The sequence below is a fragment of the Prionailurus viverrinus genome, chromosome B4 (genome assembly GCF_022837055.1).
Source record: "Prionailurus viverrinus isolate Anna chromosome B4, UM_Priviv_1.0, whole genome shotgun sequence".
Taxonomy (NCBI): Eukaryota; Metazoa; Chordata; class Mammalia; order Carnivora; family Felidae; genus Prionailurus; species Prionailurus viverrinus.
Window position 1 is genome coordinate 116,956,885 of NC_062567.1, and position 25,801 is coordinate 116,982,685.

At 40.5% G+C, this 25,801-nt stretch overlaps 1 protein-coding gene across 3 annotated transcripts in view; it reads right to left on the minus strand.

Moving 5' to 3' along the window:
- The window catches only part of ANKS1B (ankyrin repeat and sterile alpha motif domain containing 1B), a 1,101,801-nt gene that overhangs the window by 79,914 nt on the left and 996,086 nt on the right, over positions 1–25,801 (minus strand). For 2 of the 3 annotated variants that reach the window (XM_047867387.1, XM_047867386.1), the window contains exons 18-19: positions 5,190–5,297; positions 2,872–3,051 (exon numbers count right to left, since the gene is read on the minus strand). In XM_047867387.1, coding sequence (XP_047723343.1) covers positions 2,872–3,051; positions 5,190–5,297 — 288 coding nt within the window. Of the gene's footprint in view, positions 1–2,871; positions 3,052–5,189; positions 5,298–25,801 lie in introns of those variants that run through there. The other variant, XM_047867384.1, reaches the window with a different exon arrangement.

Consider the following 25,801-nt stretch of genomic DNA (forward strand, 5'->3'; position numbering starts at 1 on the left):
GTTCAACCTGAACACCGATAATTAAACATCACTCTAGTGTTACTTTTGAAAATCATTTGCCAATGAACAAATTTCATAGTGGAACGGACATTAAATGTATCTCAATTTAACTGTAAGCATTGGTTTTCTAGGTTAAGCAAAGCACTTCCAAACATCTACTGAGTAGATCTTAAGAGGGCAACACTCCTATGAATTATTGCAACCACCAAGAACTTGAGGTTTCTGGCCTATGACTGGAATTCCAGATCACTCTGGTGGAGTCTCTGCTGAGAACAGATTTTCTGACCTGGTGATTTTTCTCTTAATTGCATTTTCCTTTCTTTTAGTAAATTAGCAAGCCTGAAGACAGACTTGTGTTGTTTGGTTAGGTGAGCCTTACCCATGCAACGCAAGTCCCTTGGGAGAAAGGTCCTGGGAAAGAACCTCAGGGACCAGGCTCCTGGTTGGATGGAGGTGTAACTAGCTGCTTGCCTACCGAAATTTTAACTTCTAATCCAAGTCTTTAGGAAGACCCAACTTTATTGGCTAAGCACATAGCCTCGGGGAAGAAATGTGGCATGGGGAGAGCATGACAGGTTGTTAAAAAAGCAAATGGATTTAAAAAATCATCCTAGCAAATGACCAGAAAAGAAAGGATAAGAAAAAAACACCGAGTGGTTGAGTGATAGAAAAGCACTTTAAAAAAAAAAAAAAACTGTTCAACAACAAAATCACAGAGTATTTCATATTTTGACAGGTTAAAGCTTTGAGACTATTTTTAAAAGGTACACATTCATTTCTCCACGATTTCTGGCATTTCTAGACTAGGAAACATTCTCAAGAGAAACAAACAAAAAACTGCAATTAACACAACCGAAAGAGTTGCAATCCCAGAATTCTTTTTTCTTATTGATTAGTTTCTTGTAGTGCCATCTCCTATTTTCTCTGCTTTCTCTGCAGCCAAAGTGCTGTATTGAGCGGCAGGATTTCAGAAAGGTCTAATATGCTCCTGGCTCCTGGCCTATGTCTACATCAGTCATTCGATTGCTGTGAGCAGTACACGTGAGGAAAACAAGCATATCCACACAGACCCTCTGTGGCTCACCACGTCCCATCCACCCTTTTATCTATCCTCTCTCTGCTTTGGGGCCTTTCTCACCTGGCCAGATACAAGTTCATTCAACTTTCTCAAGGATAGGACACTTCTTGAAAGGGATGCCTTCCAATCGGAGTGATGGGAAAAACATCTGGGCTATTCAACAAGAAATACTAGCCTTTGAATCTCACGAGGGACCTAAGGGAGAAATCTTGCTAGATTATCTCTGAGTGTTCACACGCAGGCAGAGGAGTAATTAATTTCCTCTTTGAAAAAACTGTGCTGTGTGCAGAAATGTCATAAATTATAGGAGGATCTCAGATAGGTGATTTTGTTTTTGAAGTTGGCATAGTCAACAGTAGCTAATGCTCTTTAAGGAAGGATCCTCCTTTACCCAGGAAATAGAAAGTTTCAGAAAATACCCAGTTGGTACTAATACATAAAGACTACATGGGTCAAACTTAAAACAAATCATGTCTCTGAAATGCTGTCATTACAGAAATTTAACCACATATATGTGATCCACAAATACTAACAAGTAGCAGGAAATATATGAACAGCTTGGGGGAAAAAAGCTTTCAGACTCTAAAAGAACATCAGTGAAAACAAGAATAAGGATTAAAAGATAATACTTAACAAGAGAGAAAAGGAAAATTATTCATTTCTTGTAACTTGTACATTTTCATCTCCCTTCAAGAAAAGATTCTCCGTAATCCTAACATTGCCATTCCCTGCACAAAGATCCCAGAGAACAATTCAATATTGAGAGAGCTAAAAGGAGTTGCAATATACCAGACTCTCTCTCTCTCCAGGGCATCTGCAAGCAGAAAAGTCATGGTTTCCAGAACATTCTCTCCACATTTTTCTTTCATGAGCGGCAGCACAGAATGTTTACCAAAGGCTTTTCAAAACAGAATCTCACCAAACAGTTGAGAAAAATATTTAACAAGCAAAGCAAAGCAATTACAGTCGAATTTTCACCTCAAGATTCTCATCTTAGGTGTGGGAGGCAGAGAGAAAACTCTTAACACACCAGTCTGAACCTGGAAGGAGGATGAAAACAGTTGATTCTGCCAGTTGTTGTCAACAAATCCAAATCTTTGAATCTCGAGGACAAACGCTAGAGCCTTAGCTGCCCCCCTGGACGTGTGTTAAGAACAGTTCCACTGTTGGGTATGGCTGACTCATGTTTCTGAGTGGCAGTCTGAGGGCAGGTGAGGCATGGACACCTCTACCAAAACCACAGAGAGGGCTAAGCATGAAAGATCTCTCTTTTCAGTTCTTTGTGTCATGCAGCATCATTACCTTCAACTACTCAAGGTGACACTGTGAGACGATGCAACCAGTCCCGACAGTGTGATACTGTTCAAATATGTTAACCCGGAAGGAAAGTAACAACATCACGAGGAGTTACTACTTCCCCCCAACTTCTGCTCTGTCATCTAACCAATTTACATTTTATAACCCAGACTTTTGTTATTCATTTTCATTATGATTTCATTCTTACGCGGGATGATTCCCTTTGGCACAAAGACTTTCTGGGTGCAATGGGATCAGACAACTTCTCCCATAAGAATGGATAACAAGGACCTGGGTATACAAGCCATTCCCAGAAGGTGTGTTTTCAGTCTGGTTTGAGCGAGTAGGGAATGAAGGCCATAGCATAAGATGGTAAAATTCCAGCTGGGTGGACAACAGGCATCCATTGGCTCACTGCAAGCTAGTGTTCAATATCAGAATGCATTACTCGATATGGGTGAAAGGCAAAAATATCACAGAGGCTTTTAACACCTTACCTGGGCCATCTGCCTCTCCAGTTTTGATCGGGGAATATCATCAAAGTAGTTTTCATTTCTTCTCCTCCTTGCATCGCCCTGCATGATAATGTGAGGAACGTCTAGGGAGCCACCAGTGGTGTAAGTGCTTTGGCTAAGTGATGGAGACAACTGAGGAGGAGTGTGATTACCACTGGGATCCTGAATGGAAATACATCATGAAATAAATACCATGTTCTTGTGGCTAACCTTTGGTTTCACAATTGTGAAATACTGACAAGACACACTGCAGGGGTGGGGAGTCATTTCTGAATCACCTGCTAAGGAATGGGTGACATTCTACCATTTTATTAATGGCGTGTTCTAGGCAATACTTTCCCCCCTAAGTATTTCAGGTCAAAGTTTTCAAGGATAATGAGTCAGGCCCGGTTTTCCTACACCAGTGCTACGGAGGAGCTCAGGAGAGAGGCACCCGTATGCTGGGCACCCCTGATGCGATTGGGTGTGTTTACAAGGGAAGAGATGCATCTCCTTGTGGACAGAGTGTCCTCACTGTAGTGACACATGACAAGAAGGCCCCAGTAGGACCTAATGGGTCTTGATTCTCCATCAAAGGGTGGTCTGGCAATCAGGCAGGGAAGAGGACACAGTATGGAAACACAGCATGTCACACGCAGACTGCAGAGCAATGCATATAATGACAGGGGACGTGTTTCAACGGCAAAGATGACTCAAGCTGAGGGAAACTGGTCAGAAGTCAGATAAGGGGTGGCAGACGGCTGGGCTCTAGGGTTTGCAAGTCAGAGGAGGGTTGGATTGTGCTGAGTCTCCAGGCCACTTCTCCCCCAGATGTTCTGGGCCTCCTGTGACAGATTAAGATCCTGCACTTTTTCTTGGGAATCTCTGTCTTTGATCTGTTTGTTGTTCTCCTAAATCTCTTCCAGGGAGCCGGAGGGAGAGGTTCAGGAGGGGAAGGAAAGAGAGCAGAGTAAGTAGGAGGAAGTTACTCGTCTAAAGAGGCATTTTAGGATGTTTACACTGAAGGCACCTTCAGTGTAACATTTAGGATGTTTACACTGAAGGCACCAAACCAGTGTTCTCCTTCCACATCTTTACCTCCTTTTGTGTAGCGAAATGAAGGTAAGACAATAATCACTTTCTAGTCTTATTTTCCCCCTAATTTATTTGAGGCTTCCCTTACTGGGAAGAAAAACACGTCCTGTTTTTACTTTCACTGCTCCCAAAGCCCCCAGCTGGTTGGTCTCCAAATGTCCCAGTGTATCCCAATTTCCCTAGTGCTCAATTTTCCTGCTGGTTCCCTCCTCCAGCCACATCTCTTGTATTCCCTGAAATCATTGTGTATCTTCTTCTTTAAAATGGAATCAGACTCACAGTCTTACCAGCTTCTCTCCCACCTGACCCTCTGCTGTCCTGGCAGTAGTTTTGCTGTTTTCTGAAGTTCACTGATAAGAGGCTTTCTACTGCATTTCATTGTTGGCAGTTACATCTAAGCGCCATGCTTGGGTGTACTGTTTGCTATTGCTGCCTTTGCTGACACGTGCAGAAAAGGGATCAGAAGCCAGTGCAGGATGAAATAAAGAGAACAGAGTTGGAACTCTCTAACCAGTCATGGAGATCCAGGCTTTTCGATGAGTTTTTGAGAAGTTCCAACAGGGTCTCATGGAAACCAGTGACTGTTGGCTGCTCCTTCCCACTGCCATTTTGCCAGCAATCAACTCTCATTTTCTTGTTCTCTCTGCTTTGCCCTTCTTGCCTTCTTTCTCCTTCCACGTTATCTTTGTCTCCATTCTATACTTTTCTCTCTAGTTTTTCTGCCCCAGAATTCTAAAATATAGCTGCAATCATTTATTAATGTTCTGGATTCTCTATTCATAATTTTTGAAGGAAGTAAAGCTGACAAATTTGTACTTCCTAAAAAAACAGGAGACCCTAAGGTTAACTTTCAATTTATCTTTCCTTAACTGTGGTCCTTGAATGATTTTCGTTCTGTGGGTTTGAGGAGTTTGACCTAAAACTCATCTCCTCTCACTTGGTGCAGGTGGGAATGTGGGAAGGGGGCAGAGGGAGTGGTTCTTTAAAAGTGCTGGTTTGTAATGTGTACATCTAAATCTCAAAAGTATACATTTAACCAATTGAGAGAAACAAATCTCATCTTACAAAACACAATCAAAACTGAGATTGTTTTCATATAAATAAGGTAAACCACATGGAAAACAGCCTGTACTTCTCGATCCATTGCTTCGATCATGTCATTTTATTGCACACAATAACTTCTGAGGATAAGAGTGGAGGCGGAAACGAACAAGCTGGGCACTTACCCTGAGGGTGATGGACCGAGGGGGCTTCTGTGGTGGATCGTCGTGCAGCCTGTCTCCCAGAGATGCCAAAATACGTTTCCTGTGGCCAATCAAATTGATTTTTAAAACCTGAAACGACATATATTTGGGTTAAATATTTCATCTGAGAAAAAGATGTCCTACAAGATGAAAAATGAAGGGATCTGTGCAGTTACCTCTGCACCATGAGAGATGTGTGAAATCAGGGTGGGCCCTCAAGTCCAGAAAGATGGGAATGGCAGGGGCAGAGTCCAATGTGGCTGTGGAGTGGGGGTTGGAAAAGAGAGCAGAGACACGGCTCCTCCTGCTGGTGCTGCCCTGGAGTCTAGATCTCCTCTCATCAACCACCACCCTTTCCAGAGGATAAGTCACTTTAACCTGCACCAGCAGAAAACTCTCCCATACAGAGTCTATTGCCCTTAGAATAAAATCAGAGTCGTGACCTGGCCCCAAGGCCCAACAGGGCTGGTTGCCCTCTGCCTCCCTCTTGTCCCTCCATTCAGGATGTCCACACTGGCCTTCTCTGTTCCTTGAACATTCCATACTCATTCTTGCCTTAGGGCCTCTATCCCTTTTGTCCATCTGCCTGGAATGGTCCCCTCAAGATTTTCAAATGATGCCTTCTCATCCCTCTGGGGCTCAAGTGTTATCTCCTCACAAAAGCCTTCTCCCTCCTCTCACTAAAAGAACCATGCCCTCAACCCCCATCACACTCTACCGCATGATCCTCTTTTTATCATTCTATGAAATAACTTTATTTATAGGTTCATTGTGTGTGTGTGTGTGTGTGTGTGTGTGTGTGTGTACCCATCTCCCCTAGGTAAACTTCCTGCAGGCAAGGCTCTGGTGTATCTTTATCATTATGATTTCCCAAATGCCTAAAGCAATGCTTGAAATAATAGGGGTTAAATGAATATGAAAGAATGAATTTTAATGTAGATGAAGGTAGCAGAGGAGGGTTGGAGTCAAGCACTACCTACCTGGGGGAAGACTCAAAGTCTCCCCAGGATGGGATTTTGAGTCTGAGGGCGCTACAAGGCACACTGTGGAAGAGGTGACAAAGGAAACCAAGAGTTGCAGACCGTCTCAGTTCCCACCTCTTCCTGGAGCTTTGCAAATGCTACTTTTTCAACCATCCCAACATCCCTCTCTGGAAGGGGTTCTTCTTGCTTTACAGAAGAGGAGCCTGAAGTTCAGAGTGGTTAAGTAGTCTATCTAAGGGCCAGTACGTGGTGGCTCTGGGATTTGAATGAGGTTTGCCTGACTCCAAAATTTGTTTTACTTGAAGGTAAACTGCAAAGTTTGGGCACATCTCCAAATATTACTGATGTTTTAAAAGAGCATATTATAAATCCATTCATAAGAAATGCATTTACCTCTTCTCTGCCCACGTGTAGTTCCAGGACAGAACTAGAACTATTTGGGTCACTAGTTCCTCAAGTACAATACCCATAGTGTAAGTGATCTAAACAAAATCTCTCTTTTCAAGTTTTAAAGAGGAGAGGTGGGCATTCTCTGGCATTCCTCCTGCACTATCTTGAATTTTTATTTGCCTATTTGTCAGTTAGCCTATTGGACTTTCTGCCCACACTGATTCAGATTTTAAACCAGCAGTATGCTCTATTCCTTTCACATCTACTCTCTGATCCATGTCTGCTGATGACGGGGATAGCAAATGTTCATCAAGGTGATGTTATGCCCAGAATTCGTGATCCCCAAAAACCACCAGGGAGCCGAGTCCGATGCAAAAGCAAAGAGCCTTTATTCGAGCTAGCTCGAGCTCAATCCCCTACCTGCACCGACGCAGCGGTGAGATACCAGGGAAAGAGCACGTGTTTCAAAAGGACAAAGGTTTTATTGGGGCCTGGGGGCAGTTGGTGAGGTAATGGCTGTGGCCTCAGCCGATTGGCTGGGGAGGGGTCCTGGGGAGGGGTCCGGCAGGTGAGGGAGGGTTTACTCAAGGGGAGGAGGTGTGGTCAAGGTGAAGGACACAGAACAAGATGGAGTCAAGGGGAGGAGGTGTGGTCAAGGTGAAGGACACAGAACAAGATGGAGTCGAGGGGAGGAGGTGTGGTCAAGGTGAAGGACACAGAACAAGATGGAGTCGGCTGGCGTAGGCCCGCCCTTTCAGTGAGTGATCACATGCACCACCTCCCTATGATTTTGTAAACCTTTATCTTGCCTGGCTGATGCATCCTGATCTTTGCAGTCACCCCCATAAAGCAGCTCCTCTTCCCCACAGATCATTCTAGTCAATTTCTGTACCTTCTCCTACCCCTTTACAGCTGCTTAAGGTTTGTCCAGCAAATTACAACATTCCAGGTGTAAGTGAACCATGGCTTTACATCTGAGCAGTACACTATTTTCTGCTTTGAATGTACCCTTTTAAATGTCCCTTTCTAAGTACTCTTGATTCTGGCTGGCCTTTCAGCCATGGGAGGAAAAACCAGGGGCAAAAATACACACTGGCTGTAAAACCTCTTAACTTTGTTACAGCTGATAGTTCAAAGCCTTTTAATCTTGGAAGGAGGGCTTGTATTACTTCTCCCTAAATTCCTTATCCTACAGTCGTCCATGCAGAAACCCATTTGCCGTCCTTCTCCATACTCACATAACCCTGTGTTATCTTCCTGCATGTATATTAGCTGGTGTGGCATTTCACTACCTGGAGGAGTTTAGCAAGTTTTGCAAATCTAGAATTTCACCATACACTCCTCAGATGATTTAGAAGTATGCTTAATAAGGATGGTCCCAATGTCCATGACTTGCAGGCAATATTGTTTACACAATCCAGAGAAATGCCCTTATATTTTTGCATTGTTTCTTTTCTTTCTTTCTTTTTTTTTTTTTAAAGAGTATCAAGGTCAAAGAATTCCTCCATTTCAGGGAAATATAACATTAACCTTTTCAAATGTATTTGCAAGTCTAAAAAACACTACATTCTTCTCATTCTCTTTTATTCTTATTCTCAATTACTTTGCCAAATGCTTCTATTGAATATAAATTCCTCCCATAAAATCTCCACTGCTTTCCTCCCAATAGCTAATTGGACCTGCTGCTGCTGCTGCCTTGGGCCCCTGGGTCCTGCTAAGTAACGTTTTTATCGTAATAAATGAATTCAGAAATACTTTGTCAAATAACTGACACTAAACAACAAATAACTGTGGTAAAACTGAGCTGGTGTCCCCTCCACTGCTGCTTTCAGTTTACTCTCCAACAACTCAATTTGGGGCGAGATACCTGAGTCTCTGATCTCCATTTTCTCACCTATAAAGTGAGGAAGTTAATGCCAATCCTAATGTTGGGAAGATGAAGAACGAGATTATGAGAATAACCAGCACAGGGCCTGGTGTAGAGAAGATACAACCTTCACACTGTGCTTCTTGCAGTTAGTGGGCTCTAAGGATGTATGCAAATCCTGACCCCGAAAGACAGGGACTATGTGATTTTCAGAAAGTTAATCACATCAAACAAGTCTGCTGGTGCTTTGCATGCAGAGATTTGGCTAACCTTGGAAAAAGTGCCCACTGAAGTGACATGTACTGGTACGAAGGGGTCTGGTTTCTAGCTGTTAAATTTATTCCTAGACCTAATCTAAAAGAATGCATGCTATTCTCCCATGCACATTATTTAATCCCCAAAGGAGGTAAGCTGAGGCACTCTACACTGGAGCTCTACTGCTGCCTCCTCTACAGAACCTTCCGAAAGAGTCCAGATAGATAGATAGATAGACAGATAGATAGATAGATAGATGGAACAAATTAACACAGAGTGATGAGTCATGTCAAAAACATGTGGGTAACTCTCATTTATTAGAAATGATCCCACATTACAGAAGATACTGATGATTACCATTTACTTAACATTTGCTATGGTCTAGTTGTGCTAGAAACTGTGCCAAGTACATTATATATGTGTAAATATCTCATTTAATCCTTATAATAACATTCTCATTCTCATTTTAGAGGTGCAACCTGAGACACAAATACTGAGTAACTTGTTTAAGGTCACACTGCTAATGGCATCATGACAGGGATGTGCACCTGATTCTTAACCTGCTCTTTACCACTTACCAGGCTCTTCTTGCTATCAATCTCTACACCGTCTGGCTTCAGCTACACTATAAATCACGTGTCATGAGGCTTCTTAAAATGGTGTTTTGTAAATTTTGAGTTATGTTCAAAACATTTATAATGGGTTTTGATCATCTGAAAACATTAAAATACTATAGCTTCAATTCTGGACAAGGCTAAAGCAGTGTTAAAGCTTCAGGTCAAAAAAGCTCAGGTGGGTACCTTACAGAATTCCTTGTGAAATGCATATATAGACAAAGGATAGGAAGTCCTCAACAATCCAAGATTCAATCCAAGTTGGCTAATATTAGAGTGGTGGTGGTGGTGGGGGGGTGACGTTTGGCTTCAAAACTCCCAAGTCAACAATAAGAAATCAAATTGGCCAGACAGTAACAGAATATTCCAAAGAAAGATAGTCACTATGAAAAAGGCAAGTCCAAAGGCAAGTGGGTTTGCCTTGGATGAGAACAACTTAACTAACATATGGTCATCATTGGAAGCAGACAGGGAAGTAGTGGAATCCTATCACTTTAGGCACCATAACTGATGACCAGTCCGTCTGCAAACCTTTGGTTTTTAAAAAGCCAGAGCAATGATTACTGTAGTAGAGAAAAACTCTGTACGGGTTTCATTCCTGTGTGAGTGGAAGTGAACTGCATATAAAAGAAACCCCATGGGTATAAAAGGTAAAGTAATGGTAATATATTGGGGATTTAGTTATTCTAAGATATTGAGCCAATTCCGCTCAATTCAAACACTGATATTGAGTTTCTGCCACAGATTATTTGGCAGTACAAAGAGGGAACTTAGAGAAACGGAACATGAATAACTACACAGTCAAACCATTAACTAAGAAAAAAAATTATTATACATATGAGCCTAAGAATGTGGTTCCAGCTGCTGAATTCTAACAGATATGAAATAAAAGTTACTGCATATTTTCTTAACGGTTTTTATTACAACTACTATGAGAAATGTGAGCCAAAGGCAAGGAGTGGGGTTGAACCGACATGAGCTTTCCTCATATTGGGACCCATTCATCAGACCAGTAGCTGCCTCTAGGAATTTTCTCTAGTATCATCCATTGAACAGGACATCTTCAGAAATCCTGTCACAGATCCCACCAAGAGGAGAATAACTGTGGAGTGACAATGCTGCAATGTTATGTCACTGTCTTTTATGCTTCTGGGTCTGGCTGTGGGAATTCTGCTAGACAATGTCATGCCATCACCCTCACACTGAATAGGCTCGCATCAGAATATATGTCACAGCACCAGGTAAAGTCAGCATACTTAGACTTCTTTTTTTTTTCTTTTAAAATTTAACGTGATATATGTTAAACGTTAAATTTAACATGATTTAAATTAAATATGTTTTTTCTTCATCTGCTTTTAAAATTAAACGATGTTTGGATTGTAGTAACAATACTGCTCTCCCACTGTAGAGACAGAAAATACAGAAAAACGAGTTAAGGGGACAAGTTCTCTGTAGGCTATTAACATATAGATATGCTTCCTTTCATTTTGTCCCCATGATTATATTTTATAGAAGCTGTAACATAAGTTCAATTTTCACCTTAATTTTTTTCACTCAATATTAAAGCTAAAATACTTCCCTAACATATCCAACTCTCAGTAGACATTTTAAGTAACTCCATATTACCATATTATTGCTTTAGAGAAGCATGGCATAATTTACTAACCATTCCCCTTATTGTTGGAAATTTAGATTGTGCTTCTTTTCTGGATATCAAATATTCCATGGACTAAAAAAAAATCCTATAATCCTACAATTTCCATTTTCATTGCCATGTTTGCATAGACACCATAGAAAAAAAACACTGGAAAAAGCTGCGACAATGTGCATGAGTCACAAAGAAAAGTCATGTAGCGACAGTCTGTCTCCATGTTCTGCATGAAATCTCAATCCATTTATTGCTGGCTGGACCAAGTCCTCCAGGGAAAATCACAAATCCACATAATGTTCCTCAGTGTCACATTTTGCATTTGTTATATTTTGGAGTTCAGATTTAGCTGACAGACGTGAAATAACACATGTAGCTGAATACTCCAGAGACTACACATGCAGCAACACTGAGCACACGAGCGATTCCAGTCATCACCACCATGGGACTGCATCCTTTTTATTTCCAGTTTTTTTATTTAGAGGGGGATTTTTATTTAAATGGTACTTAAATGAAACAGCTTTATCCTGCATTTGGAACCCTCCTTCCATTTTAACAAGGTAGATAATTCCCCTTTCCCTTTTCTAGATGTTTGCTAACTACGGAGAGCAACTCTAGAGCATGCATCTGGCTTCACAGTGGCCTCTTCTAACAAAACTGCAAGTGTTCTGAGGAGTTCTGGTGTTCTTAAAGACCCAGAATGGAAGTTGAGCTAAAAATTTATCTGCTTTGTTCTCATCTGCAGAACTAAATTCTGCAATTAAATGAGAAAGATTTCCCCCCTCTCTGGTAATTTCTAAACACTTTCCACCTGGAAGCATCAAGGCAAAAGTGCCTGTGTGTCATCCAATTTCAACTCCCACAATGCCAGAAGTCCTCGTTTGAACTTGCATTTGATTTTTGACTGTGACATGTTCTCTCTGATTTTTTGGGCTGTAATAATCCATGCCTGGCATAATATGGTGGATAGAAGGACCTCTGAAGCAGAATATCATGACATTTTGTTCTTCCTCTGATTCTTCTTCCAGCTAGCTGATCTTTTTAAATATTATTATTATTATTATTGAGAGAGAGGGGGAGAGGGAGAGAGCATGTGTACATGTGTGCACAAGCATGGGAGGGGCAGAGAGAGAGGGAGAGAGAGAATCCCAAGCAGACTCCATGCCCAGTGCAGAGCCTGACGCAGGGCTCGATCTCATGACTGTGAGATCATGACTTGAGCTGAAATCAAGAGTTGGACACTCAACCGACTGATCCACACTGATGACCCAGCTAGGTGATCTTTAATATCTTTAAGCAGTGATATTAAAGGGATAATAATAATCTTACACAACAAACTACTGGATGTCTTTCACATGTAACACCCATGTTATGCAATTTGTGAGCCACAAAGAAGAAAAAATATTCAGTCCTCTAGGGTTCTCAATATAGTAGTTGGAAAAAAAAACATTTAAAAAACAGGTGTGTGTATCTTCTTGTCTATTATGTATGTATGTATGTATGTATCCATGTATCCATCCATCCATCTACCTATATATCATCCATCCATCTATCTAAATATATGTGTCTACACAGCCTGCCAGGACTAAAAAGGGTTTCTGTGGATTGAATGAGAATGACTAGGAAGCTGCTCTGGGAACCATGAAGCATTGAACTAAGGCATGATTTCTCTTTTAAGTATAACAGAAACTTTAAACTTGTTTTATCCTATCCTTGAATAAACCTACCAGCAAAAATTTTACTATTATCTTTGTTATTTAAATGTGTTACTATAGATATCTCTGGGTAGATTCTAAATATTTTTTTAATGTTTATTTATTTTTGAGACAGAGAGACAGAGCATGAATGGGAGAGGGGTCAGAGAGAGAGGGAGACACAGAATCTGAAACAGGCTCCAGGTTCTGAGCTGTCAGCACAGAGCCCAATGCGGGGCTTGAGCTCACGGACCACAAGATCATTACCTGAGCTGAAGTCGGACGCTTAACCAACTGAGCCACCCAGGCGCCCCTCTCTGGGTAGATTCTAGATCAAGAACCCTGTCTTTCACTTTTCCAGCCTTCTCTCCTATTAATCTAAAATTTCTTTAACTCCAGCCAAATCTCCTCCAGGTCTCCAACTGTGCCATGGACATTTCTTTGACTTAAATATACAACACTTCTGCATATTCTATAAATATGGATATAAATATCACACTCTCCTTTTCATTAGAATCTTGGAAGGATGAAGTCAAGATCCACCTAAAGTTTTCCTTGCTCACCTTGGATTACTGCAACCTCTCTCTCTGAATTTCTGTATTATCTGTGGGCTGCCGTGGGCTGGTAACACTGGATATATCTTGGCTTGTACTGCTAGCTCTCTTTTTACATGTCTGTGTCTTACCTGTTCCACCTGACTGCAGGCTTTGGAAGTCAGGTAGGTACAGTGTTACTGAGTCCCAGAGTTCCTCATAGCATCTAGCTCACAAGGACATTTTAGAGGGGTATCCCTAAAATCTCAGATCTGATCACTTCTGCTGTGGGCAACAAATGACATAGGAGAACTATCTCTGAAAGCAAAGAGAACACTCATGTCCTATTGCTTTTTCCTTTCTACTCTCTAGTTTTCTGTTCTTTCTGAGTCTTAGCCCCTGATTCCTTTACACAGTCTTGCCATGAGTGATGGAAAACTGGCTTACCTCCTACCATCTGTAACTCTTTCCCTTTACCTCTAACACTTTAAAAAATCCCTCTGACAAGATTTGCCACATTTTCTTTTCCTTCTGCTATTACTTTTCATAGCAACTACTACCAAATAATCAGCAAACACCAGTTTGTATAATACATGTGACCAAAATACAACTGTGCTAACCTATGGGGTGGAAAAGAGGTTCCAAGTTCTATGGCCCCAGAGAGAGCAAAGGACAGTGCGAGAGTGAGGGGGGTCCCAGGGAATGTAGGTTTTCTCAATACAGTCTGTCTCAAAAAACAGGAAACACTAATTAGGAGGAAATGAGATAATCTTTGCATGGAAAGAGAGATTTTAATGGTATAATTGCTTCTGAGCATTTAAGGGTTCTGGAAGTAGAAAGCCTTCTTTTGTAATCAATGAGAATCTTAGGTTTATTTGTAAAGCTCTCTGAATTACCTCTTGATGAAGGTACTAATTTTCTGATTATATTTTCACATAAACATTGCTCCAGAAGATTAAAACCAAGCAAGCAAGCAAGCAACCAACCAACCAATCAGTTCCTAACTAATTTCCCTGTAAGTTACTTTTAAAGTACAGCTTGCTGCAAATTAGGTTTTCATAGGAGAAATTTGGTTTGCATTGCTCAATAACCCAATCGTTGGGATTACTGAAGAAAAAATTTGTTGCAGAAGAATATGGGAAATATGCGCTATATCCCACATCTTAAGTTATTCTTGGAGATGTGATGATGAGCTAAAAGCATTTGAAAACCGCAAATCTCTTTGCAGTATTATTAATACATAAAAATACTCTACATCTTAAGAAGTAGAGAGGCCACAGTTAGGCTTATCTTTTGCTAACCATAGGGGATATTCATGGCTACTGAGGGTATTTTTCAACTTACCTTATTCATTCAGTTTTTGAGATCATAAAACTTATGATCTATTATATTGTATGACCCATGGTCTCAGTATTATAAATGATACTATGTTTAAGAAAGCTCATTATTAACATGTCCACATATTGTAAATTAAACGGAATATGCAAAGTACTTGACTAAACACATATTTGTAAACAGAAGCTTTAAGACAAATTGCATTCCAAGAGACAATCTTAGGTAAGTAAGGGCCTGGTTATTCAATTTTTGGGTTATAAATGGTCTTCTTTTCTGCTCTTTTGCTACCTCCTTTGTGCTGTTTGCTACTTTAATGACATAACACCCTACATCAGTGGGTAGGTAAAATAGTGAAAGATGCAATGAATTCAAGGCAATCAATTCTGTTTCTTGTCAGCAGCTCTGATAAAAGAATCTGGTGTGGGAGGAGGTAAAAATCTACTGAAAACTAGCTAAAATTAAGGTTTAAAAAGTGCATCCATGGATTTTACTTAGCCCAGCTAGCTACTACTGCACTTTAGAGTCAGGTGTTCGCCGTATTTCAGCCCATGTGTGGAGGGAAAAAGAATGTCAGGGGCTTAAAAAAGTATTTCTAAGGAAAGCAGATGTTGTTAGTCCCAAAGACAGGCTCAGGATAAGAAAGCAGGATGATAGTGAGGGACAGATTTTTAATAATCCACTTACTTCCTTTGTTACCTCACCCCATCTGCTTCCTTATCTCCTAGAGAATCACATAACAGAATACAACTCGGAATCACTATATACCCACTAGAATGGCTGAAATAAAAAAGACTGACAATACCAAGTGATGGTAAGGATGTGGATAAACTAGAAATCTCATATTGCTAGCAGAGATATCAAGGGGACACATCTACTTTTTGGAGAACTGCCAATATCTTACATTATGACCCAGTTTCTTACCATATGACCCAGCAAGTCCACTCCTAGGTAGCAGTCCAAGAGAAAGAAAATTACATGTACACACAAAGATTTGTAAATGAAAATTTAACCAGCATTATTCATAATAGCTAAACCCAGCAATCCAAATATTCCATCAAGTAGCCAACAGGTAAGTGATATCTAGTATATTCATGCAATGGAATACTACTCAATAATGAAAAGGAAAAGACTACAGATAATGCTACAGTATGGATGAACCTCAAAAAACATTATGCTAAGTGAAAGAAGGCATACATGTTGTATGACTCCACTTATATAATGTTTCTAAAAAAAGCGGATCAGTGGTTGCCTATGATAGGAACAGGAGTGAAGATGACAGCAATGGCCGTGAAAGAACCTTCTAGAGTGATGAAAATATTCTAAAACTGGATTGCACTGATGGTTGGACAATTGTATAAATTTACTAAAACTCATTGCAAGGTATACTTCCAATGGGTGACTTTTATGATCTGTTATTATATTTCAATAAAGGTGTTAAAAAAAGAAAAACACTGGGAGAAAGCAGTCAGTATTCAGTATTCAATAAGTGTAATATAAATAAAGCCATTCCTGAAGGCTGTAATTCAGAATGCACCAGACAGAAACCACTGTTCTTCTGGAACAGACTAGTTACCAGTTAGACTAAAGGGTAGGCAACACAGAAACTGCATGCTGTCCAGTATATTTCAAAGGAAATGTGACCACAAGGCTGGTCCTATAGGCTGCTTGGTGAGTAGGATATTCTTTGTTATATGTGTTTAGTACACTAGTACTTATGACTTACCATACATATATTTTAAGAGTCTTAATTCTCCTAGTCATGACAGTTTGGTAAAAGTGCTCATGCTTTCTAAATGGTTACCACAAGAGTTTGTGCAGGTATGAAAAGAAGGCAGTGATCACTAGGAACCCAAATAGATTCTGTAGGGGTAACAGGTGGTGATAATGAGATTTCCCTCAAGCACTTGGGACCAGGCTTGCATTCTAAGCACTCAATCACACCAACAATGTGAATGGAGACAGAATGGCTTTCTGGCCCAGAAAGAGCCAATGAAATAGACTGGCAACTGGACTATCATTTAATCATTGGTACTGAAACCCAGCTAAACAAAGGTGTGTGCCAGATTAGGGCGGGCATGGAAACAAGCATAGACGGCAGATTCAAACAGTGAAACAATGGACAAAAGACAACTAGAAAGCCCAGCCTTGACAGCACTGTTGGGAGAGAGGGCTTGACTCCAGAGAAGGCAGGCTCCTTGATTACCTAAGAGGTATTCTCTGCCACTGGATGGAGGCTATTTCATCAGACCTCGTGTTTGATCACTTGAGCTATCCTTCAAAACTCCCTTTCCTCCAACTCCACATGCACCAGGTAGCACAATCAGAATCCGTTTTCTCGGGCACCTGGTTAAGCGTCTGACTCTTGGTCTCAGCTCAGGTCATGATCTCACGGTTCGTGAGTTCAAGCCCCACATCGGGCTCTGCGCTGATGGTGTAGAGCCTGCTTGGGTCTCTGTCTCTTCTTCTTTCTGCTCCTACCCCATCCTGTGCTTGCTCTCTCTCAAAATAAATAAATAAGTAATTAATTATATACAGAATTCATTTTCTTGATGCCCAGATACCAGGAAAGGAAGGGCTGAAGATAGGTGGTGGGGAGACTTTGATCATAGTTAGAGAATTCTTCCCACCATCGGTTAACAGATTGGAAATTTTGTTCTCTCATCAATTATCACCACCACTGAGGCACAAGAATCGCTCAAGAGGGCACAGTGATTAAGAGCCAAGATTGGATGTCAGGGTGATGTGGGTGTGAGCCTTGATTCTGGCACTTTCTATCTACGACTTTGGGTCAACTATTCAACCCCTTCAGCTTTAACTAACTTGTCAAAATAATACGGTTAAAAATAGTATTTACCTCTTAATATAGGAATTAAACGAGATATATGAAAAGCATGTAGTACAGTGTCTGGCATAAAAAGCATCTCAATAGGGGTGCCTGGGTGGGTGGCTCAGTCAGTTGAGCATCTGACTTCAGCTCAGGTCATGATCTCACACTCCGTGAGTTTGAGCCACGCTTCGGGCTCTGGGCTGACAGCTCAGAGCCTGGAGCCCGCTTCAGATTCTGCGTCTCCCCCTCTCTCTGCCCCTCCCCTGCTCATGCTCTGTCTCTCTCTGTCTCAAAAATTAAAAAAAACATTAAAAAAATTAAAAAAAAAAAGCATCTCAATAAATACTAACTTTGTTTAGCGTTTGATTAAGTCCAGTTTCTGAGCCGGCTCCTGGCATGTGGTCAGTTCCTCAGTGCAACGCCACAGCTAGAAGCATGCAGCAGCTGGCCAGGTGTCCTTCCTCTGGGACCCACCCCTGAGCTATCAGCCACTCTTCTTTCCAAACCTCATTGGTTTCATTGAAAATAAGTTTTTGCTGCACTATTTTAATTTCCCCCTTTTGACAGGGTTATTAGTATGAGGTTGACAGACCAGAAGAATGCCACGGACACAGTGTCTTTGATTTCAGTAAAGCACTTGATGAAGTCTTTCATTATCTATAAGATGGTGGGCTCTATGAGAGAAAAATTAAGTGGATTCACAGCTGGTTGTACATATACACCCAAGAGACATGATGAATGACTCTGTCACAGTCTGTAGGGGGACCTCTGATTGAATGCCACAGGGCTCTGCCCCTGGATTCTGCTCTATTCAATATTTTTATTAATGGCATCAATGTAGACATACGAGGAACGTTTATCAGATTTCTCAATGCCATAAAGCCATGAAGGATATTTAATACAGTAATAGACTGATGCAAAATTCAAAATTCCCTCAACAGGCTCAAAGGCCATGCTGACATAAAAAAGGTGCAACTTAACAGGGACAAATGTAATGTTCTACATTAAGGTTCCAAAAGAAATCAACTGTGCAAGTTCAAGATGGGGGAAGATAACACTTTTTCACAGTTCAAAGAAATATCTGAGTTTTCAGCTGAACACAAGAGGAGGTTTGGTAGAAAACACAAGACTGAGGGTCAGAGAACACACATATAATACAGACCAGCCCATTTACCTTACCATGTCAGTCTTACAAGGTTGGTAATTATCTTCATTTTAGAAATGAATAAACTGAGGCTGAGGAATTTTAAGAACTTGCCAAAGTAGGTGACAAAGCCAGGATCTGAATCCAGTTCTAACTTCAAAAATTCATGCTCCTTATATTCACTCTATCGGGCTGCCATTTCTCCCCCAGAACTGTCATGAGGCCCAAGTGAGATAATTTTAATAGAAGTGCCTAGCATGGTGCTTGTCCCACATCTGCTCAAAAGTTGTTGATCTTTTCTCAGAGACTCATTTAGCCATAAGGTTGTGAGCTTCTCTAAGTGACTGGCATTTTATTTATTACAGTATGGGCCCTATGGTGTCTTAGTCTTTTCAAGTCTATCCATTAATATACCCACCACAGGAACAATTCTATTTTTCTTCTATTCCTTTCACTCTCTCACTCTTGTTCCAAAACCCTTAATGCCAGAAGCGGAAGCTCTGGCCAGTAAAAGGTAGTGGGAAATTTGAGGGCAGTTGGAAACCTGTGTCAGCCAGTAATGATTCCCACATAATGAAAACATTTTTTTTTTTTTAGTTAAGGTAATTTCCAAGGGCTGCATTAGTGGTTCAATACTGCAATATTTACAAGATAAAGCCGCAATTACCTTTAGATAATGAGGTGGTGTGTTAAGTAACCTTGGTAAAATGATATGCATATAGAATATACAAAATTTTCACTTAATTCAATTTTTTAAATTAGTGTACCTTATTGCCAAATGATACTTTTTTTCCTCACCGTTGTTGGAATCCCTATTGGAATTCATCTATCTATCTATCTATATACACACATACACACACACAATGTTTTATATACATTATATAATATTTGTAATTCCAAATATTACATAATATATAACATATATTCTTCCTAAATATATATGTGTATATATATATCCAATATATATAGTATATAAAATATTTAGGAAGAATTCTAAATATTACATAAAATATATATTACATGTAATATATATATATAATCTATATATGTCTAATACATATATATAAACACAGTCTTTTCCTCCCTTGCCTAAGTGCAGTTTATTGATTATCCTTAATTTTTTTGTGGATATTTGGAATATTGCATGGTGTCTGAGTTAGGCTCTGTGAAGACAATTTGTCACTGGGCCACAGTGCTGCCACAGAAGGTGGCTGAGGAATGCACACTGGCCCCAGCGACATCCCAGAAGGTTTTGCTCTTTTTAATACATGCCTAGGAGTCATTGTTTGTCACTGTCTCTCACACTGAAAGCAAGGGCTGACAATATCAGTTATCTAAAAGTTCCAGTTAATGGAGTGTTTACTGTAAAAAAATCACCCTTTGGGGGGTGGCAAACTCCTTTTAATTTTCTCCCTGCCTAGGCCAGCCATGATCAGCAAGGCTGGAGAACAGAGAGTCATTAAAAAGACGGAGTCATTAGCTGCTGATGGTGCTGGTCCTGTCCTCCCATACGGCACAAAGAGGAACGGTCATGGTGAGTGCCCAGGCTGACCACGCCGTGGATAAGCTGAGAACCTTTGCTGTATGCTGTCTGTAAAGGTATGTAAAGAAGTGATGTTTCTGGGGATGGAGGATTCTTTGGGGATTAGAGCATTTAATCTGTGATAAAGTGGGACACTACCTTCAGGTTTTTAAGGCGTATGAGCTACACCTTCTTTTTGAATGCCTGTCACCTCTTCTTTATCTGGTGAACCCCTACACATCTTTCAATATTTCAAGATCAAGTCAAATACTACTTTTGTGAAAGATGAAACTTCTACCAACACCCTTGTCATCTATTCCCTGTCACCTATCTTATTGAGCTACAGCTAGGTGTTTACGTGTTTCCTTTAGGCAAAAATCTCCTTGAAGGCAGCAATAAGCCTTATTCTCTTTGTATTCCTAGCAGGTAGTATATTAGAAGGTGGTTCAAAACTAAACCAGACCAGACTAAAACAAAGACATCTCAAAACGAATAACAGCAACAGACCTTTAAATGATAGCATCAAATTAGTGATGCGCCAAGAGAAAAAAAACTACTTGGTATACTGTATAAAAAATGAACTACAGTATATTTATTTTGTATGAGGTTTGTAAGCTTGTTGATCAATTTTATGAGCTCAAGGCAAAAAAGCAAAAAAGAACAATGCTTTCTAAAAACTAGATGATGAACTATCAAATGCAAAAGTAATATCCCCACTTGCCAATATAATTCATTATAATTTATCAGCCTCCAATGAAAATCAAGCAATAAACAGTGATTTAGTATTTGGTATAAAATAGTTTAATGTACAATTGTCACTGAACTCATTACCTACATATAATGTCCTTCACACAGTGAGGAATTACTCATTTTTTACTCCAACATAATTACAACATTAAGCTGGACACAAAAACTATATATGATGAAAAATTGGTAATTTATTCTTATGCTGCCCTAGAATGATGAGAGTATGGGCGTATCATTAATTAATTAATATGTTATTCACACAGTGGACACTTGAAATCCATGAAATGCATAATTAATGATGAAAATGCCTCAATGTTATTATCATATGTATTGATGTCACCTTTTTTTTCCGACCATGCTTAAATTAAATCTTCCTGAAATCCCTGGTTCAATCTTTAGAGGATTCAAGTAATTTAGGATTTTTGGTGAAGACTTTAAATGCCAAAGTTCACTTCTAGTCTATAAAAAATGATTGTTTTCTAATCTCAACTTTTACAGGAATTTCCCAACTTTATTTCAGGCAAGATGTTTCAACTACTAAAACCTCGTATTTTAATTCTTTTTCTTTTTAAAAATTTTTTAATGTTTACTTTTGAGGGAGACAGAGTGAGAGAGAGAGCGAGCAGGGGAGGGGGAGAGAGAGAGGGAGACACAGACTCTGAAGCAGGCTCCAGGCTCTGAACTGTCAGCACAGAGCCTGATGCGGGGCTCAAACTCACAAACCACAAGATCATAACCTGAGCTGAAGTTGGATGCTTAACTGACTGAGCCACCCAGGAGCCCCTCATATTTTAATTCTTTGAGATGAAAGGGGCTTCCTTGCCCCAGTATTTGTTTTTATTTAGGTTTAATCTCTTCTCTTACCAAGATTCATAAAAAATGAGATTTATATCTCATGAACATGGACAGAACATGTTGAAGGCTCCCTGAGGGAAAACGATGAGCAGACGTAAAAATCATTGCAGGATTCTTCGCTCCTTAACTGCAGTGTCTCTTAGGAAAATGTCACGTATGAGAAATGCTAATTGAGGAGGCTGGGAGAAAAGAGACGCTACCTTTCCACACACAACATTTAAAAAACAAGTATTATTAACATAGTGGTTTATGAAGCACTTGAATCTTACATAAGTGTAGCTTATTTTTTGTTTCCTAAAAAAAGACTGCATTTGGGCAAACCAAAAACTGAATAATTTAAATTGTGAATTTGAGAGAAAAAATAATCACATCTAGCTAGAAATTTAATAAAATGCAACTTTTCAAACATTTTTTTTTCTATTTTGTAATCATTTACATGGCTATTTGCAAAAGCTCTAGTCATGTAGAAACTGAAGAAGATGGGTTTAATTTTAAAATAGTAACAATGCCCTCATTTATGAGGATTTTTGCAGGGAGAAAAGGTTCTATAAACTATTCATCTCAATATAAAAGGGCTTAAATTCAAGAGTGTTTAAAGTTAGAAGTTGAATATATTACTTGTAATGGCTTCATGGCTAATATCTTGTCTATATGCAAGGTCAAACAGATGTATGTCTCTGGTTAATTTGGATTGACCGCCAAGCAATTTATTAGGAAGCCGGGGAATCCGAACGCATCACGAAGACAACAGAACAAATGAGCTTTGTCTGATTAGTTCAGTTTACTTGATGATTAAATCTTCATGCCTTCAGAAAATTTACTGGACTTCCAAATGAGACAGACAGACACTCCATGACATACTTACTATTTAGAACCCTATCTTAATTAAATGAAAAAAAAAAATCAATTTTTAAAAGGTCAGCATTAAACATCTTTTGTTGCTTATGTCTTTGCTGAATTTCGTCTCAGGAAATAGAAGAGCTTCTCATTGCCATACTTCCTGATGACTGTCATATTTCCCAGAACTGGTGACTTTTGGGGAGATGGATAATTGGACATTAAACATCAAATATTATAAGTGCCTGGTCTTCCTTTAAGCAAATACTCCTTTTCCAAGAGGTCAGTTTGATCTTTGATTAAATTTGGGCAGGAGGCTTCCTTTGGAGGCTTGTAAGTTATCTTCCACATAACGGCAGTGATGGACACCAGAGAGGCAACATTTTAGGGGAAAAACAAAGCTCTCCAGCTCTCTCTGCCTGGCTTGCCGATGCCCCCATTTTCATAGCACCCAGGCTAGCCAAGACCTAACCTTCCACGGATTAAGGGAACAATGTTAACCAAGCATGGAGTTCTACTACTTTTGCTACTTAAAGTGCAAAACACGAAAGAAAGAGAGCTTATGAAGGAGTCACGGCACGTTTTATAAAAGTTGGTGCCTGTGCCCTTGATAGAATTGTTACACTCCTGCACTTCCAGGTCTGTACTGGCAGTTCTGTTCTGAGAGTCACGTTGTGGTGTGAGACCCCAACAATGCAGCCTGTAGTGTTCAGGTATTCATCAGAAATCCGCATCCAGGGTTGACTGTGTCAGTGATGCAAGGTTGTGTAGGGCACACACAGTGTTATGAAAGCAGAGGGTCAGAAGTGACCTGATCCAGGGGGAGCTGCAGATGATTTCATGGTGTTGGAGGAAGACTTTCAGGGATGAGTTGGATTTCCAGGTAGAAAACTAAGGGAAGGGAATTCCAGGCAGAGGAAATACCATGCAAAAGCTCAGAGGCATGCAAGAACATAAGAACATGACATGTCTGTGTATGGTTTTAACATCTGATTGATTTTGGCAAGAAGAACTGGATGTGTGAGTGGCAGGGGAGGAAGTGGTGGGGGTGGGCTGTGGCCAGATTTAAGGGTATTCTAAAGGCATTTGGTCTTCCAACCAAATTAGACAATACATGTAAAGTGCTTAAAACAACGCTGGCCCATAGTACAGGCTCAGTAAATACGGGCCGTTTTTACCACGTTGAAATCTTTGGGAAACCAGTCACGGTTGTAAAGAAGGCAAAGGATGATATCAGAATTGAGGAGATCAGAGATCAGTATTGCTTAGGACAATAATTTTGATGTCAATACTGAGAATGGACTGGAGTAAGGAGACACTGTCTGTAGGCGAGTAAACTGAAATAATTTGAGTGAGGATGAGTGCCAGGAATTCAGGCTTGTTCCCTCCTGTTTTCCCAGAGTCCAGTGTAGTGGCTGCAGGTAGTAGGTACTCAACAGTCACTGAATGAATAAATGAATGGCAATGAGAGGAAGGAGCGGATCTGAGAATTGTCTAGGCAGCAGAAAGGGCAGGGATGGTGAGTATCATTTGTAGGTGGTAAAGGAGAGGGAGGTTTTTTAAGGATGACTCCAGAAAACTGGGCTTGGGAGAATGGTGTTGCAGAAAGGCGGAGGAACGGGTTTGGCGGGGAAGGCAAGCCTCTGTGAGTACTACTCTTTACGCAGCTGCTGGGCTCAGCCTCTCCTGAGTGTTGAGGAAAAAGAAAGTGGCCAAGGGAGGGCAAAGCACCTTCACATAGGCACTGAGCTGGGTGCTTTCCTTGTTACCTCATTTACTGCCCAAAAACCCTTTTCAAGTTTGGTGTTATCACTGTTTACAGGGGTAGGGGGGCAGGGTGTTAGTGGCGGACGCTGAGGCTTAAGATGGCATATTAATTGGGGGGCAGTGCCCTGATTAAACATGCACACACGTGCACACACACACCCATCCCTTTTCGTCACAAAGCCTGTATCTTTCATCACTCCATCATATTGCCTACCCTGTTAAAATGAACATTTGGAGTAAGACATATTCCATATTAAAAAACAAAAACGGTATATTCTGTATTCCACAGAAAACTCATGGCTGGGGAGGGGGGATACTTTGCAAAGAAACCAAAGCAGAAGTTCTGTTAACTTTCGGCTTCATTAATGCTTCAAACCTGTCTTCTTCATTCACAGAGTTTTTATGAGGAACCAAAAAAGATGTGAAAGTGTTTTGAAAAATATAAACCATTCTATAAAAACAAAGTGATAGAAAAAAAAAAACAAGAGGAAAAGAGGTTAGAGTGGGAGAGAGCCAAAGCATAAGAGACTCTTAAAAACTGAGAACAAACTGAGGGTTGATGGGGGGTGGAAGGGAGGGGAGGGTGGGTGATGGGTATTGAGGAGGGCACCTTTTGGGATGAGCACTGGGTGTTGTATGGAAACCAATTTGACAATAAATCTCATATATTCAAAAAAAAAAAGAAAAAAAAACCGAAAAAAAAACCAAGAGGAAAATATGTCAGATTCTCGTTAAGGAATTCTAGAAAAGTGCAAAAGGTGATAGGAGCTGGATACTGTATTAGGACCATTTGACCGGCAAAGGCATCTTTTCAACCATGGTTGAGAGAGCTTATTGAGTTGTTTTTCTGTCTTTCTGGGTCAATTTACCTAAAACATGAAGATCTGGATGTGAAGTATGGGAAAGAATGAATTTTGCCTTCCAAAGTCACAGTTTACAACTTTACTGCTTCCAATGCTTTTTCAGAGAGGTGTGGTTCTTGAATAAGCCTACATTCATACCATTTGTGTCTACAAAATTCCCTTGGGGACTGGGTGGGGTGGTCACTGGATGGAGAGTGACCCCACCAGTGGTCACTGGGTGGGATGTGCTTTCTCCTTGTGCTGGGTGAAGCTTTTCGATACCACCAAGGACCCAGGGAGAGTATGGTAATGTGTCTTGGTCCTATCGTTGAGCAGAGGCCACGTTCTCACGTCTTGCAGTAGCCACAGCACCCAGCATGGAGGGCTCCCTGTGTGTCGCTGAAACTTACACTGTTTACACGCTTCCCAGTGCTGGGTCCTTCTCTACACTCAGGACTCAGCCAGATATGCTTCATCAGAGGGGCCTTTCATGGCCACCCTCTTTAAGTAGGTCCTTCCTCCACTCCCCTTACCATACTCTGTTCATTTCTCACATGGTTCTTTTTAGAATTTATATTTGCTTGTCCACTTATCTGTTGTCTCCCTCTCAAACTAGATTGCAGGCCCCACGAGGGCAGGGATACATGTCGACTTGATTCAGCCCAGCACCTAGCATGTTGGCATGCTAGCATGTTGGCTTGGCATGTTGCAGGCTGGTAGAACCTATTTGTTGT